This window comes from Cavia porcellus, unplaced genomic scaffold (assembly GCF_034190915.1).
Source record: "Cavia porcellus strain 051 isolate PalLab524CR breed Dunkin Hartley unplaced genomic scaffold, mCavPor4.1 scaffold_40, whole genome shotgun sequence".
In the NCBI taxonomy this organism is placed as follows: domain Eukaryota; kingdom Metazoa; phylum Chordata; class Mammalia; order Rodentia; family Caviidae; genus Cavia; species Cavia porcellus.
This window is the reverse complement of record NW_026947523.1, coordinates 462,832-477,673: the sequence shown is the minus strand read 5'-3', so window position 1 is coordinate 477,673 and position 14,842 is coordinate 462,832. Positions and strand designations below refer to the sequence as shown.

The 14,842-nt window shown below is 44.0% G+C and overlaps 1 protein-coding gene across 7 annotated transcripts in view; it reads left to right on the top strand.

Moving 5' to 3' along the window:
- Ppp6r2 (protein phosphatase 6 regulatory subunit 2) overlaps positions 1–14,842 on the top strand; it is a 91,968-nt gene that overhangs the window by 54,128 nt on the left and 22,998 nt on the right. For 5 of the 7 annotated variants that reach the window (XM_013153667.2, XM_063243686.1, XM_063243687.1 and 2 more), the window contains 2 exons: positions 1,514–1,700; positions 14,173–14,310. In XM_013153667.2, coding sequence (XP_013009121.1) covers positions 1,514–1,700; positions 14,173–14,310 — 325 coding nt within the window. Of the gene's footprint in view, positions 1–1,491; positions 1,701–14,172; positions 14,311–14,842 lie in introns of all 7 variants that reach the window. The other 2 variants (XM_013153675.2, XM_063243688.1) reach the window with 2 other exon arrangements.

The following is a 14,842-nucleotide window of genomic DNA, read 5'->3' as shown; positions in this document are numbered from 1 at the left end:
AGTGAGAGGAAAGCCTATCTTTGACCCAGCCGGCAGGCCCACTTTCTTCCCACACTCAGCTTATAGTGCCTTAGGACCGACAGTGCCTCTCTCTGGTGTCTAGGTCTGTCTGCTGGATGTCTTTGTGACTGGTAGGTCTCTCATACCTCTGAGGCTGATCCCTCATGGGGACTGAGGAAGATCACCTGTGCCCACAGCCAGGCAAAATCCTTTTTCCTCATGCAGACAACCACCATGCTCAGCTAGCTATTTCCTCTGAGTCTCTCAAAAGCAAGAACCCTTGGGTCTGGCAGACCCACGTGACCACCTTCACTTGGCACTGGCATGTGTTGAGAAGAGAAGGTCATAGTAGGCGACCTCAACTAAGTGCTTCCTGCATGGCAAGTGCTACTCTGACTTATATATATATTGGCCCCTGTTGCCTCACAGAAATCTTATGGAGCAGATAGGTGTTATCACTTCCATGTTCAGAGAGTCAGGGAGTTGCCCTGGTGTAGAAACAGTTCTGTCTCAAGAAAGTCAGTCTCTCGAGATGTTCTCACTGGGTTCCAGACTGCTGAGCCCTGTGTATACTCCCGGAGGTTGTCAGATAAACTTACATAAGAGACAGAGCTCTAAGCCTTGTTACTAGTGCCAGCTTCAAGGGCTTGGGTCTTGGCACTGGGGACAGGTGTGCCTGCACTGGACATTGGGCAGGTGTGCCCCTTTGGTGTTAGAAAACTGTGCCTCCCCGGCATTGGACAGGTATGCTCGTGCTAGGTGTTATTTAGGTGTGCCTGTCCTGGGCATTGGGAAGGTGTGCCTACCCTGGTGTGGCAACTGTTCTCTGATTCTGCCAGATACTTAAGAGGGAGTGCAGTGATATCAATATGGGATTTCACATACTAGTATATTTTTTCATAACTATTGACATTTCTTAAAAATACATTACTTGCACAGTGGCTTACGTTGATGTTGTATCGTAAACTGCAGATGTGGTATTTCTCCAGACATAAGACAGTTAGGTGTGTGCTTGCTGATGAGACGGGACAAGGATGTGGTGAGGATGGGAGAGGAAAGGTGGGTTTCCTATGCAGAGGAAAGAAATCTGGTGATTGGGACTTTGCCTCAGTGAAACAGTGCAGTGAAACAGGGAAGTGAGTAGGAAGACCTAGAGAGGGGAGATAAGAAAAGTTATTAAGCGGTTGGGGATGTAGCTCAGCAGCCATAAGCTCTTGCCTGGTAAGTGTGAGGTTGCGAGTTCGAACCCTAGTACCATAAAGAGAGATAGGTTATTTAGAGAATGGAACTGTCAGAATACAGGAGATAAGAAGCATGTAAATAGTGTTAAACTGTCAAGCTTCTAGTAATCAAAGTACCAGTTGGTCACAGAACAGTATTCTGTTCTGAGGTCTGTTTGATGTATTGTTTTTATCACATGGGTACATTTCCTTAGAAGCAGATTGTTTAAGCAGCTTCCTGAGAGTTGAAGAAGTCTAATTTCACCTCCAGTGCTTGGACTGTGCCCTTTTAGATACCCAAACACAGCCTGTGAGCTTCTGACTTGTGATGTGCCACAGATCAGCGACAGATTAGGTGGGGATGAGAATCTGCTGAACCTTCTGTATGACTTCCTGGACCAAGAACCACCACTCAACCCTCTGCTTGCCAGTTTTTTCAGCAAGACCATTGGCAATCTCATTGCAAGGAAAACTGAACAGGTAATTATGTTCGAAGTCCACTTGTTTTGAATAACAACAGTTGTCACTGTGCAACTGGCGCGGGCTGTAGGGATAGAGTTTGACTGCTCAGTCGGGGACAAGTAGAGCAGTCTTGGGTGGCTGACAGGTGACTTGAGTTTGAAAAAGAAAATGTCTTCCCAGAGATGTTTGTGATGGTTTGCTCAGGAGTAAACAGCACTTCCTGCCTGCAGCGGGGACTGCTTCTGTAATTGTTACACAAAGTACTAGACCATGCCTTCTTCATAGTACAACTTTAGATGTCCACCTGTTCAGATTTGTATTTGTCTTTGTGGGAAACATATCTGTCTGTCCAGAGTATTTATTGCTTCAAAGCAAACAGATAACCTGTGATTAGGTTTTTCTTTTTGCGAGGGAGGAGCAATTGAATCTAAGGGCATTCCACCACTGAGCATATATACCACCATCCCTTTTTATTTTTTGAGAGGATTTCATTGTATGGTTCAGACTGACCTTCAATTCACCATGTATCTGTCCTAGGCAGACCTCAAACTTGCAATGATCATCCTGCCTCAGCCTCCTGAGTGCTGAGATTACAAGCATGTGCCACCATACCTTGTGCCCCTTTTTGTTTTGGGGACCAGGTTTCACTGAGTTGCCCAGGCTTCCTGTGAACTTGCAATTCTCCTGCCTTAGTTTCCCAGCTGGGATTACAGGCACGTGCTACTATGTCCAGCAACTAGCTTTGGTCTTTTGCAGGGGAGGGAATACATCTTTCAACTGTAGTTTATTCTTTACTGCCTTACTCTCAACCTGACATGGGATTCAGCCCCTCTACTCTGTGGCCACAGGTTGAGGAGACCAGATGGCAGCCTGTGACCACCATCCATGTGTTTGATAGATTGTTTTCTTCTCTTAGGGCAACTGTCTATAAAGTTTAAGACAACAACCAGAGCTGAGGGGAGGGAAGCGAGGACTAGGGTAAGCAGCCTGAAAAGACACAGAAATCACGGGGAATAGGTATGGAGCAATCCTGTGAATGATGTCCGCAGGCTGCAGCCATGCATTGACCTGTCAGTGTCCATTAACAGGAGCAAGGCTTTGAATGCATCGTCTTTTCAGAGTGAGTTGTCTGGTTCAGGTAAATTTTTTAGTTGACCTAAGGCTAATTTCTAAAACCTGTAGAGGTAGTTAGTATGCACCTGGGTCATATGTGTGTGCGTTACAGGCTGTTTAACTTTTCTAGAGCTTTGTGGCCTGTATGCTATCTGTATTTTTATTTAATCTAGTTTTTGAGTTACCTGTGCTACAAATGCAGGCCTGTTATCATTGCCAGTGATCAAGGGTAGCCCATATCTAAGGATGATTTTTTTTTTAACAGAAGAACCCTACAAACTTTTATTGTCTTCTCAGTGTGGGTTGGGAATGGGAGGTAGGAGCCAGTAACACAGACGCTAAAGCCTGAGCTGGTTGCAGAGATACAGGTGCCAGTGCAGCATCTTGAACTTACAGAACATATGGTAGGAGCAAGTCTGGTGGCTGGGGTTGATGTTTCGGTCAATTGGATCCTTGGAGGGGGTTCAGATCATTTTGCATTGTTGGTGGCAGGTTTCCAAACAACAGCAAGAAGCAGTTTGCTGTGCAGATCATTCCTGTAGGAGAGTTTTGGCCCAAATAGTTTTGTCCAAGGTGACCACAGCATACCTAGCCTGTTGGACTTCATTTTTAACAAAGCTACTTCCATCCATAAATAAAGGTGTACTCAGCATCTGTCAGGGTTGTTTTTTTTTTTTTTTTTCAAGTGTGATCAGCTCGAGAACAGCTTATCAGACACTGCCAGGCAATCATGGTCTGTTGGGCTCAGCTCTGTGGGAAGGTATGTGGCAGGATTAAGTGGTATTATCACCGTAAGAGTCAGGCAGGAATTTTGGCATGAGTTCTTGGTACTGAGAGAGGTCCAGCATAGCATGTAGCACCTGGGCAATTAGGTCTTGGCCTAAGATGAGCTTGTCAGCCTTCTTTATCAGAATGACAGTGGCTACTAGAGCACAGAGGCAAAAGGGGATGCAGCCCTCAGCTACTGAATCCAAGTATTTGCACAGGTAGGCCACTAGGCACTCCCAAGGCCTGACAGTATGAGTAAACATCATTGTTTTTCTGAACTCCAGACCCAGATTTTACAGAATCCAGTAGCTCCAAGAAATTTATGGAGTTTCTTTTTGTAACCAGTTTCTGCCAGATACTCTAGCAGAGTTTTTGTGTCTTTTCACTAAGCAGCTTCAAAGTGTCATTAATCAGAAGAGGTTTTTAAAGATGTAACAAGTTTCTGACCCTCTGGAAGGCTGATTCTAGGTCAGCTGTGAAGAAGGGCTGGCTGACAGGAGACAGCCAGAGGAGCAGAAGGAGGCATTTTTAGGTCCAGGCAGGTGCACCAGCAGGGTCTGGGAGGCAGGAGACTGAGGCAGTGTGTATGGAGGCAACTGCGGCAGCGCTTGCAGCTTGAGATCTTGGAACTGTTTTAAAGGCAGGAGAGGTTTGATTTATTTTATTTTATTTTATTTTTTCCAAATCCATTTTATTTCAAGAGAAAAAGAAGAAAAAATAAAACAAAATTTCAAAACATCAATCTGCACAACAATGGTACATACATTACACATTGTCATCCCCAAAACATTGACCCAGAGCACAAGACATTAGCATTCAGTTGTCTAAACAATACCAGCACAAATATTTCTCTTGATAAACTCAGAGAAATCAGTATAACTACCTTTAACTATTTTTTATGTAGATATATGTATATATACACATATACATATGTTGTTTCTTTCAGCTTATCACACTAATGAGCCAATACAGTGTTTACACGTGTGTCTTATTTATTTCACTAATGAATATGGTCCAAGTGGCATCCATTTACCTATAAAAGTCTCTAGTTTATCTTCTTTGTGGCTGTGTAGTACTCCATTGTAGAAAAAGACCATATCTTTTTTATCTATTCCTCAGTGGATGGGCTTTTAGGTTGTTTTCAAGATCTGGCTATTAAAAACTGTTTTGCTATAAACATGGTCACACATATATCACTGTGGTATGATGTTTTTAATTCTTTTGAGAAGATACCCACAACGGAAATATCTGGGTCGAATGAGACATCTAGTCCTAGTTTTTTGAGGAATCTCCACACTGATTTCTACAGTGGTTGCACCAGTCTACACTCCCACCAACAATGGAAAAGTGTTTCTTTTTCCCCATAGTTACTCCAGCATTTACTATTGGTTGGTTTCTTTTTCTTTTCTTTTTTTTTTTTTTTTTTTTTTGTCTTAATTCCTTCTGGGGTGAGGTGAAATCTCAGTGTTGTTTTAATTTGCATCAGATGGGAGAATTCTATTTTAGCAGTTTGACAGTCTAAACAGTTTGCTTGGGGAGCTGTGATGGAGCTGGAAGGTACAGAAAAACCTCGGAGAAAAGGTGCTGGTAGCTTGGCCAAGTGTGTTGTGAGAGCCTCCCCAAAAGTAGTGGAAGAGTTCTTTTTTTTTTTTTTAAATTTTATTTTGAAAGTAGTAAAAATGCAATAGCACAAGACAGAACAAAGCCAGTCGAGACAATGCAGTGAAATTGGTACAGAGTTTCACGTAGGATACTGGGATAGTAGTAATAGGTACTATAGTATATCTCGTTAGCTTCACAATAGTTGTCCAGTCAATTAGGTATATCAAAATCAAGCCAAAAATAAAACCAATTGAGAATACTGAATAGAGCAAAAGAAACATAACAAAACAAAACAGTGAAAACAACCTTTGCCTTCAAACAAAAGATAGAGAGAAATCCTCCATATTTGCTATACTGCATATGGTCATCCTCCCAAGAGATGCTGAGATATCTATCCCCAGTAGCTGGGGCGGGGTGGGGGTGCACTGAAAATCAGTGTCTGATTTTCAGCCCACATGCTGGTAGGTTCACAGGAACCAGTGGTTCTCCTCCTGGCCCTTGCCAGGGGCGCTTACCACGGGGACGAGCAAATAAGCAGCCTAAGTCCCACTATGGCTGGATCTCAGGAGTGCTGGTTCTCCTCCTGGCCCTCACCGGGGTGCTTACCAAAGAGTTCTTAACCCATTGTAGCAATTGAGTCCAGGTGAGCTGGCCTTTTATCTCAGGATCTTCCCAGTTGAAGGAGCTTATTGGAGCAACTCGCAAGCAGAGGAAGGCTATCTTTTAAATCAGAATGGTCCAAAAATGGTGTATAGGCGAGAAACCTCTGGGTGTAAGTGATGGCTGTATTGTTGCTGGCATGGAGATTTTGCCCAAGGTAATTAACAGTCTATCAGGCTGATGTGTGGCTGGATGCCTGTTGTGCTTCCTGTGACATCTGACAGCAGTGAGGAGGTTGTGGTGAGGCAGCATGGTTCATAGCCTGGCCCAGAAGTGACTCTTTCTTTTATACCTCTGAGAGGAAATTTTTCAGGACTTTAGGATTACAGTTACCTGTCTCAGGCTGATGCAGGCATTGTTTATCCTCTTGGGAAACAGTCAAAGTTGAAAGTGCAGGGTTAAATGAGAAGGAGGCTGACTGGCTTTGTGTGATGGAGATGTCCTCCCAGGCTGTAAGCTTGTACAGAAAGTTTGTATAGAAGGGACGAGGGGCAAGAATCCCAGCTGCCCCAGTGATGGTTACTTTTTGACAGAGGAAACTTTGGAAGACATAAGAGTTCTGTTCCATTGTCTACCAGGAAAGGTACAGGTTTGACCCCAACTTTCGCAATGACCACAGGCTCTTAGGGGCCCAATTAGATAGAGCTTAGTCTGTCCTGTCTATTTCGGCTTGACAGGGCAAAACTCATTTGTCAGGGCTGACAGTCTGATTTTTCCTCAGTCAAAATGTGGAATGCAAAAGAAATTGTTGACAGTCATCTTGGGTGGGTGTTAGATGATGCCATCTGACCAGGATAGGGGTGTAAGCAGAAGGCTCTGGAGGGAGGGCCTCTGGGCTGAATGCAGGCATAGCTAGCTGGAAGCAGCTCCGTTGGCTAGAAGTAGATGAGTCAGGAGTGGGAAGTAAAGCTGTAGGTGGTTGACAGCAACTATGGTGGCTGATGAGGGTACCAAAGTAGAATTCTTAGGAAGAATGGGCCTCTTTTTCCATTTTTTTCTTTGAGATGCTGAGAGTGGTTTGGTTTCATTTTTAACTCTGTAAAAGTCCTTTTCCTGGGGCTGAGGATTTAGCTCAGCGGCATAAGCGCCTTCCTTGCAAGCAGGCAGTCGTGAGTTCGATCCCTGGTACCGATAAAAAGGAAAAAGACAATATATATATATAGTCCTTTTCCTGTAGTCAGGGACTGTGGGTTTTAACTAACTAGTTCTCTAAAGTGTAACAGACAAAAGGTGGGTACTCCACATAAAGAGATCATTCAGGTTCCCACCTGGACACACCTGCATGGGGACTTAGGCACAACTTAGCTGAGGTGGATTTGAGGCCTGTGTTATGCCATATGTTGATCACCACAGAACCACAAGTGAGGGCCCAGTCAGCCACTATGACGTGTCTTGGTACATAACAGAGCAGTCTATTGTTTGTGCTCTCCATTTCTCTGATTCCTACATTCATTCAGCAGGCACCCAGGGATTAAACATTCCAATTCCTCTTCCCTTGAGGGTGGCTTTAACTAATAAGAGTTAATCAAGTACTTCTGCTCAAACTGAGCAGAACTGACAGACTGACTGAGGCAGCTAGAGGGGTCTTACAGGCAGAGAGACAGACTGTGTCCTCCTCCCTTTGGGGTCCGATGTGAGCTGCTCCAGTGAGGACCCTGGGATCCTCCTCCAGACCTCCGAGGCACTCGAGAAATCTTGAGGGTGTGCCTTCTGGTTGGCACCTGGTGAGGTCAGCATGGTTCATCTTCCTGGTCAATGCACAGATTAGTGGCAAGCAGAAACACCAAAAAAACACCCAAGATTTGGAGGCAGATTTATTTACGTTGACCAGCACTGATTAGAATCACTCCCAAAGTATCTGGCCCTAGTCTCTGGTGGTCTGGGACTTCTATAGGATAAGCAAGCAGGATGTACAGAGGCAGAATGGCTTGTCAATTGAGAACTGGTTTATACAGTGTGCACCATAGTGACCAGCTGTGCATCACAGTGACCAGCCATTTCTAAGAGACAGGAGCAACCCAAACTGGAACAGAAACTATTGCCTGGGCAACTGACACTGACTTCATTTGTACTGGCTGGGGGACAAGGTGTCACATTTTCTGTGCCAAGTTCAGCAAACCATCTTGGCCATTGTTCTTCCCTCTTACCCATCCCTACTGGGTTGTTTCAAAATGCATCTCAGACATCAAATCATTTCTTTTACAAATACTTTATATCTGAGTTGACTTCTTTCCTCTAAATAGTACTAGGTGTTATAATATCCCCAGAATATTAGCTGTAACTGTTTAATATCATCAGCTATCTATTCAGGGAGAAAATCAATATTTTGTGTCTGCGCCATGAACTATGAGAAAGGTCATTGTTTCTCTTGAGGAAATTCTGTGGACATATGGTCAATATTCAGGGAAATGTCATCTTTTGTCAGGTCCTAAATCAGATCGTGAGGGACCGGAAAGGACTGTCTCACTTTATGTCTGTTTTGAAGCAGAATATAAATGAAGGGCAGCAGTACAAGATGTGTGTGTGTGTGTGTGTGTGTGTGTGTGTGTGTGTGTGCATGCACACGCATGTGTGCAGTGGAGAGATGGGCACTGTGGCAGCGGGAGCTAGGATAGTGCTAAGGGAAAGGGTGTGCGTGCTGGGCTGGGGGCATTGTTGTACATGTAAGGGGAACTTCAGCCATGTTAACAGTGTAATGGTGCACTTCATAATTTATTTTAGCCTGATCATACTCCTCTGCCACTTTCAGATATTTCTTTACAATTTTACTGGCTCAGGGCCAGGATATAACTCAGCAGCACAGTGCCTGCCTGGCAAACGTGAAGTTGTGAGTTCAATCCCTAGTACCAGTACCAAAAAACCAAAACAAAATAAAGCAATACCTCTTCTTCCTTTACCCAGTGCTTAATGCATTAAATTAATATGAGTTAAAAGCCTCCTACGATAATCTCTTGGAATGACTACATTGATTATGTAGTACACATTCCACTGAAATGGTTCAGTAGACGTAGTTGCTAGTTTAATGGTACCAGACTCTGAGTATTGCAGATTGCTTTCTTCACATACACATAGATCTTGGATCCTTCAATGAGGGCTACCTTGTATCTTGTATCACTTGAACTTGACTTTGTGTCAGTCACCCAGGTGTCAGCTGGCCATGACTGTCAGGGCTGCAGTGAGCCTTCCTTCTGTGTTTCCCCAGAGCTCGGGTTTGTAGACAAAGGACCAAAATTTGTTCAAACATGTAAAAATTAGATTAAATCATCTACCATGAACCCCCACATCTCAGTTACGGATTCCACATGATCATGACTACTATAGCTTGTACCTAGATGTTCCCCAAAAGGCTCAGAAGGGCATAGCTGGCTTGTCAGAGGTGGGTCTGGAGTGTGATGCTGTGGTCAGAGGGTGTGTGACTATTAAGTTGGTCAGTGATTGACTTAGTATAATTCTGGGTGTGGATGTTGGGAAAGCCCGCCCTGTGTGTGCGTGCTACCTGCCCCGACGGCATGTAGTCCAGGCAGAACATAAGGGACAGGAAGAGGGCTGCTGGTGTCACTTGCTGCTGCTTCCTTCATTGCTATTTTGCTGCCTTTCTGCCTTCTGTCCACCATGAACTGTTTCTCCCCTGTACGTCCCTCGGCCACGGCACCGTACCTTGGCAGCAGTCAACTGTGCACTCAAACTTCAGCAAACCGGGAGCCGAAGTAAACCTTTTCTCCTTTGATGTTAGGTGTAGGGTATTTTGTCTCAGCAACGAGAAAAATAACCAAGGCAAGACCAATCTTACTTCTTTTGAATCCCTTTATTTCTAACACCTATTCTAGATAACTTTGATGCAAATTCCAAACATCAGATTGTCTTATATGTGTCTCAGTATGTTTTTCTAGAGGACAAGGATTCTTTTACAAGCTCACAGTACCATTATCATACCTAGAAAATTAATGATATTTACAAAAATATTTTATTAGTGCCTTTTATAAAATGTTGGGTTTTTGCCAGGTATAGCAGTGCACACCTGTAATCCCAGCACTCGGGAGGCAGAGGCAGTAGGATCACCAAGAGTTGGAGACCAGCATGGAGTCCATAGTGAACTCAAGGCCAGCCTGAACTACATGTTAAGACTGTCTAAAAAAATTGGTTTCAATGTGGTATTTTCACATATGCATATAACATAGTTTGATGGTATCTATTCTATTACTTTCCCTCAACTCTTATATCTTGTTTTGTTTTGTGGTTTTTTCCATAGTGTAATCTTTTTTTCCCCCCTAAGTCCACTTTATTTAAAGGAGAAAAAGAAGAAAAAAAACTAAACAAAATTTCAAAACTTGTCAATCAAGGGGCAACAGTGGCATATACATTGCTCATTGTGTCATCCCCAAATCATTCACCCAGAACACAAGACATCTTATTCAGTTGTCAAACAATACTGTTTTGTTTTGTTTTGAGACAGGGTCTCAGCGCAGGCTGACCTTGAACTTAGTTAGGTAGCCTGGGCTAGCACTGAACTCATGGCAATCCTCCTGCCTCAGCCTAACAGTGCTGCGGTTATAGGTGTGTTCCAGCCACAGCCTCATACTTAATTCCATCAAGCATGCATACAATGTGCAAGTTGCTCTGACGATTTCACAATGTTTTTCAAGGTTAGTTCAAATTGGTGCCATCCCTCTGGCATCATCAGTGGAGGAGTCAGCAAACTTTTTCTGTCAAGTCAGAAGGTAAATACTTTAGGTTTTGTGGGCTATAGATAATCTCTTTCTCATATTCTTCCTTTTTGTTTTGCTTTTTTTTTGACCTTTTGAAATTATTGTTTAAGCACTCTGAGGTTGCAGGCTGTGCAGAGGCAGCCGTTGTTGGATCAGGTTGCAAGCGAGGAATGGATGTGCCTTCTCTGACATCCTACCACCTATTCTTTATCCTCAAGAGTTATACTAATTAACATTCACATTGATTTATATATTCAGATTTTTTCTTATGGCTCTAAGTATAAAACTCATGGCCTTATGCATGTTAGGCAAATGTTGTGCCATTGTGCTGTATCTATAGCTCCTGTGTGGTGCTTTTTAGCCTTTTATTTGGAAGCTCAGCATAGATGCAGATAGAGGCACAATACAGCTCATCCTAGTTGTACCTCAGAAAGTGAAAGCCACAGGATTATTACTCATGGCACTCTTAACTCCTGGTTTCACTCTCGTCAGTTACCCTCCTGACTTAGATCAGTGAGTTTAGTTTTCTATTTTGAAATTTTAAAAACTTATACCCAGTGTGATGGTGCATGTGTGTAATCCTGTGTATGTAACCGTAGAAGCCTGAGGCAGGAGAATCTTTAGCTCATCCTGGGAAACTTGGCAACTAGGTAAAAGCCTGTCTGAATATAAAGAGGGGAGGGATGGAGTTGTAGCTCAATGTGAAGACCCCGAGTTCAGTCTTCTGTAGGAAGCACATACACCACTCCCCCCACCTCAGTGGGTATGTCTTCATAGTACAGTGTCAGAATCTGGGATTGACCTTGGTACAGTTGATCCAAGACACAGAGAAACTGTTCTCAGTGGTAATAAAAATTAAACTGAAGGGCTGGGGATTTAGCTCAGCGGCATAAGCGCCTGCCTTGGAAGCAGGCAGTCATGAGTTTGATCCCCGGTACTGATAAAAAGGAAAAAGACAAAAAAAAAAAAATTAAACTGAGAAAAAAGTTGAACTGAAGCAAAGAGGACAAACTTGAAAGCAGAGGTTTTAATCAGGAAGGAAGAGAAAATGAGGGAGGAAATTCAGCTTGAAAAGAGTTGAAAGAGTAGAGCTGACCTGCTGTAAGACTGGCCTTTTTATAATGAGTGGAGCAAGCTTTCTGTTCATGAGCAGGAGGTACAGTGGTAGGCAAAAGCCTGATAACGTTTCACTGGTTCTGGGAAACACTTTTAAAAATGTCGTCTTTTTCTGTGCAGCCATCTCAGCCTTGAAGAATGGGTGGCCTCTTTATCACTGTCCTGCATGAACATGCCAACCTTGTGATAAGGAAGAGCTGGTGTATTTGCTGAGTGAACATGTGGTGATCCAAGAGAACACTCATGCGTTTTAACAAGTACAGTAATAGGTTAAAGGGCTAGAAGTTTGTTCTTCCTTTACTCCTGTGTGGTGAGCCCTGACAGTTTTATTCTTGGGGACATTATGGCAGTGGCATCCTAGCTTTAATGGTACACCTGGTTTTTGTGGTAGATAAAATTGTTTGAGAGGATGAGATAGGATTTTCCATTTTTGTTTGCAGTACTAGGATGCCACTGTGCAGCACAGGCTGGCCTTGAATTCATGGCTGTCCTCTTGCCTCTTGCCCCACCATGCCCAACTTCCTATACAGTCACGTGGGACATAGCTCTTCCTCCGGTGTTTTCTGAAAGAATCTGAGGTTATTTTCTCTAAGGGATAGAATTTTCAGGGGGAGCCCTGATTTTTGATTTTTGATTATGAATTCCATTTCTTCTGATGTTCTAGGATAATTGAGATTATTTTTTCATCAATTTAGTAAGTATTCTTTTACAGGAATTCTTCATTCTGCTAAATTTTTACAAGTTAGCATAAAGCTGATTTATTAACTTCTCTTTCTCATTTATTTATCTATCTTTTTTGAGATAGTGTTTCATTATGCAGTTCAGGCTGGCCTTGAACTTACTTTGTAGTCCAGGCTGGCCTTGAACTCACAGGGATCCTCTTTCCTCAGTGCAGTGCTGGATTTGCAGGCATGTGCCACCATACCCAGCAACTGATTGATTGAGGTTTGTTTTTGAGATAAGGTCTCACTGCAGGCTGGCCCTGAACTCACTTATATAGCCCAGATTGGCCTTGAACTCATGGTGATCCTCCTGCCTCAGCCTCCCAAATGCTGTCATTATAATCTTTATATCTGTAGGATCTGTAGCAGTGTCCCATTTCAGTCTTGATGCTGTTATTTGTTCCTTTTCTGGTGTCGTGTTGTGTTTGTTTTGTTCTTTAAGACAGGATCTTGCTATGTATTTTAGTTTGGCCTTGAACTCATTTTGTAGCTCAGGTTGGCCTCGAACTCAGTGATTCCCTGCCTCAGCCTCCTGAGTGCTGTGATTACTCTGCCCACCTGTGTAGTTTTTCTGTTTGTGTGTAGTCTTTCTCACTAGGAGTGCAGTCATCCTTTCAGGCTGCTCTCCTCCTCCCCTCCTCTTTCTACCCTTTTCTACTCCCTCTTACTCCTCTTCGTTCTGTTCTTCCCTTCCCTTGTCTAATCTTCATCCTCATCTGTCTTAGTCTGTCTTCTCTTTCTGTAACTACCACAAACCAGATAATTTGTAAAGAAATTTATCTCTTATAGTTCTGAAAGCTGAGGAGTGCAAGCTTGAGGGCCTTTGGTGAGGCCAGAGGCAGAGGATGCCACAGGATAGTACATTGCCAGCTAGTACAGTCTCTCCTGTCCTTATAAAGCTGTCCATGGCCTCATTTAAACCTAATCACTTCCCAAAGACCCTACCTCTAAATACCATTTAAGTATAATTTTGGGAATTATGTCTCTAATCCATGGCATTTGGGGGATACATTGAGACTATAGCATCCTCTCGGAATGAATAAGCATAGCAAGACCCCCACAGCTGGGTGGACCTTGTCTGCTCTGCTGTTTCCAGTAGAGTTCTGGTTCTGTCCTCGCCTCCTGCCCTGTGACCTGAACATGGCAGGCATTTTATCTATGGCCATGTGAAAGGTGTGTGGAGACAGGAACCAGCAAAGCTTTCCCCCAGTCTCTTCTCTCACCTGTAACCCACTCCCTGAACAGCCCATCATACTCATGGAGGTGCTCTGCCCCCTCCTCCCTAGCTTCATACTTTTCTGCCCACATCCACACCTGTTGGCACTGATCGCCAGCTACTATATGACATCTCTTTCTCCTTTCTAAAGCTTCAGTCTTCTGTGCCTTTCAACCACTACTGTTCCTTTCAGGGACTGTCCACTTATATGTACTCTGCTCCTTGGGGTTTGTGTCCAGACATGGGGACTGTCAGCAGTGACCCGTGCCTCCCAGTTCGGCTCTGTCCACACTATCCATTTGGGTTACAAAAGCCTGAGCCAGCTGTATGCCAGGTGGTGACTCTGCACAGCAGCCTGCACCCCCCTGCTTGACAGGTTGTGCTGCTCACACAGCACTAACCCAGCCCCAGCCCGTGCAGCAGACTCCTCACTGCACTTTTCCTGGGAGGGTTTTTCCTACATTTTTGAAAAGTTTCTCTATCACTTCTCCTCCAGATACTTGGAAGTTAATTATTCTCATGAGAGTTCTTGGAGGACGTGTCCTGGCTGTGTTTAACCGTTTGCTGATTGGTGTGTTTGATTGCAGGTGATTGTGTTCTTGAAGAAGAAAGACAAGTTCACCAGCCTGGTGCTGAAGCACATGGGCACCTCGGCACTCATGGACCTGTTGTTGCGCCTTGTGAGCTGTGTGGAGCCCATGGGGCTTCGGCAGGAGGTCCTGCACGTGAGTGCCAGAGTTGTACCTTCTCATTCTCTGAAGGGGCCTAGATCCCGCTCCTTGGCAGGTGTCACCATCAGGGTTCCCATCTGCACCTCGTACTACTTCAGCCCGTTGAGAACACCCTGGTGCCTCCTCCCCTAGCATTCTCTGGTTGACTGTACTAAAATAGAAGCTAGCTTTGTTTACCTCCCATCCTTTCTCCTAAGGCACCACCAGATCTTGAGCAGGGGGCTCAGGATCTAAGACCGGGCAAAACTGTGTAGAAAACAAACTGACAGTGGCTCTACATGAAGGCTGACACTTTTCCTAGAGTCACACTAGGATGAGTCTGTCCTGAGGGTCAGTTAGAGGGCAAGCCTGTAGTCTCTTAAAAGAGAAGGGTTCCCAGCCCTGAGGATACACTTATGTTCCCTGTCATTTGGCAGGCTTTGTGCTGCAGTTTGAATTAAAGCTACAAGCTTTTGGGACTTTGCTTTTTATTGTCAGGTATCATAAGTGATTATTCTACTCTTGGAATGATAACTCATTTCCTCAA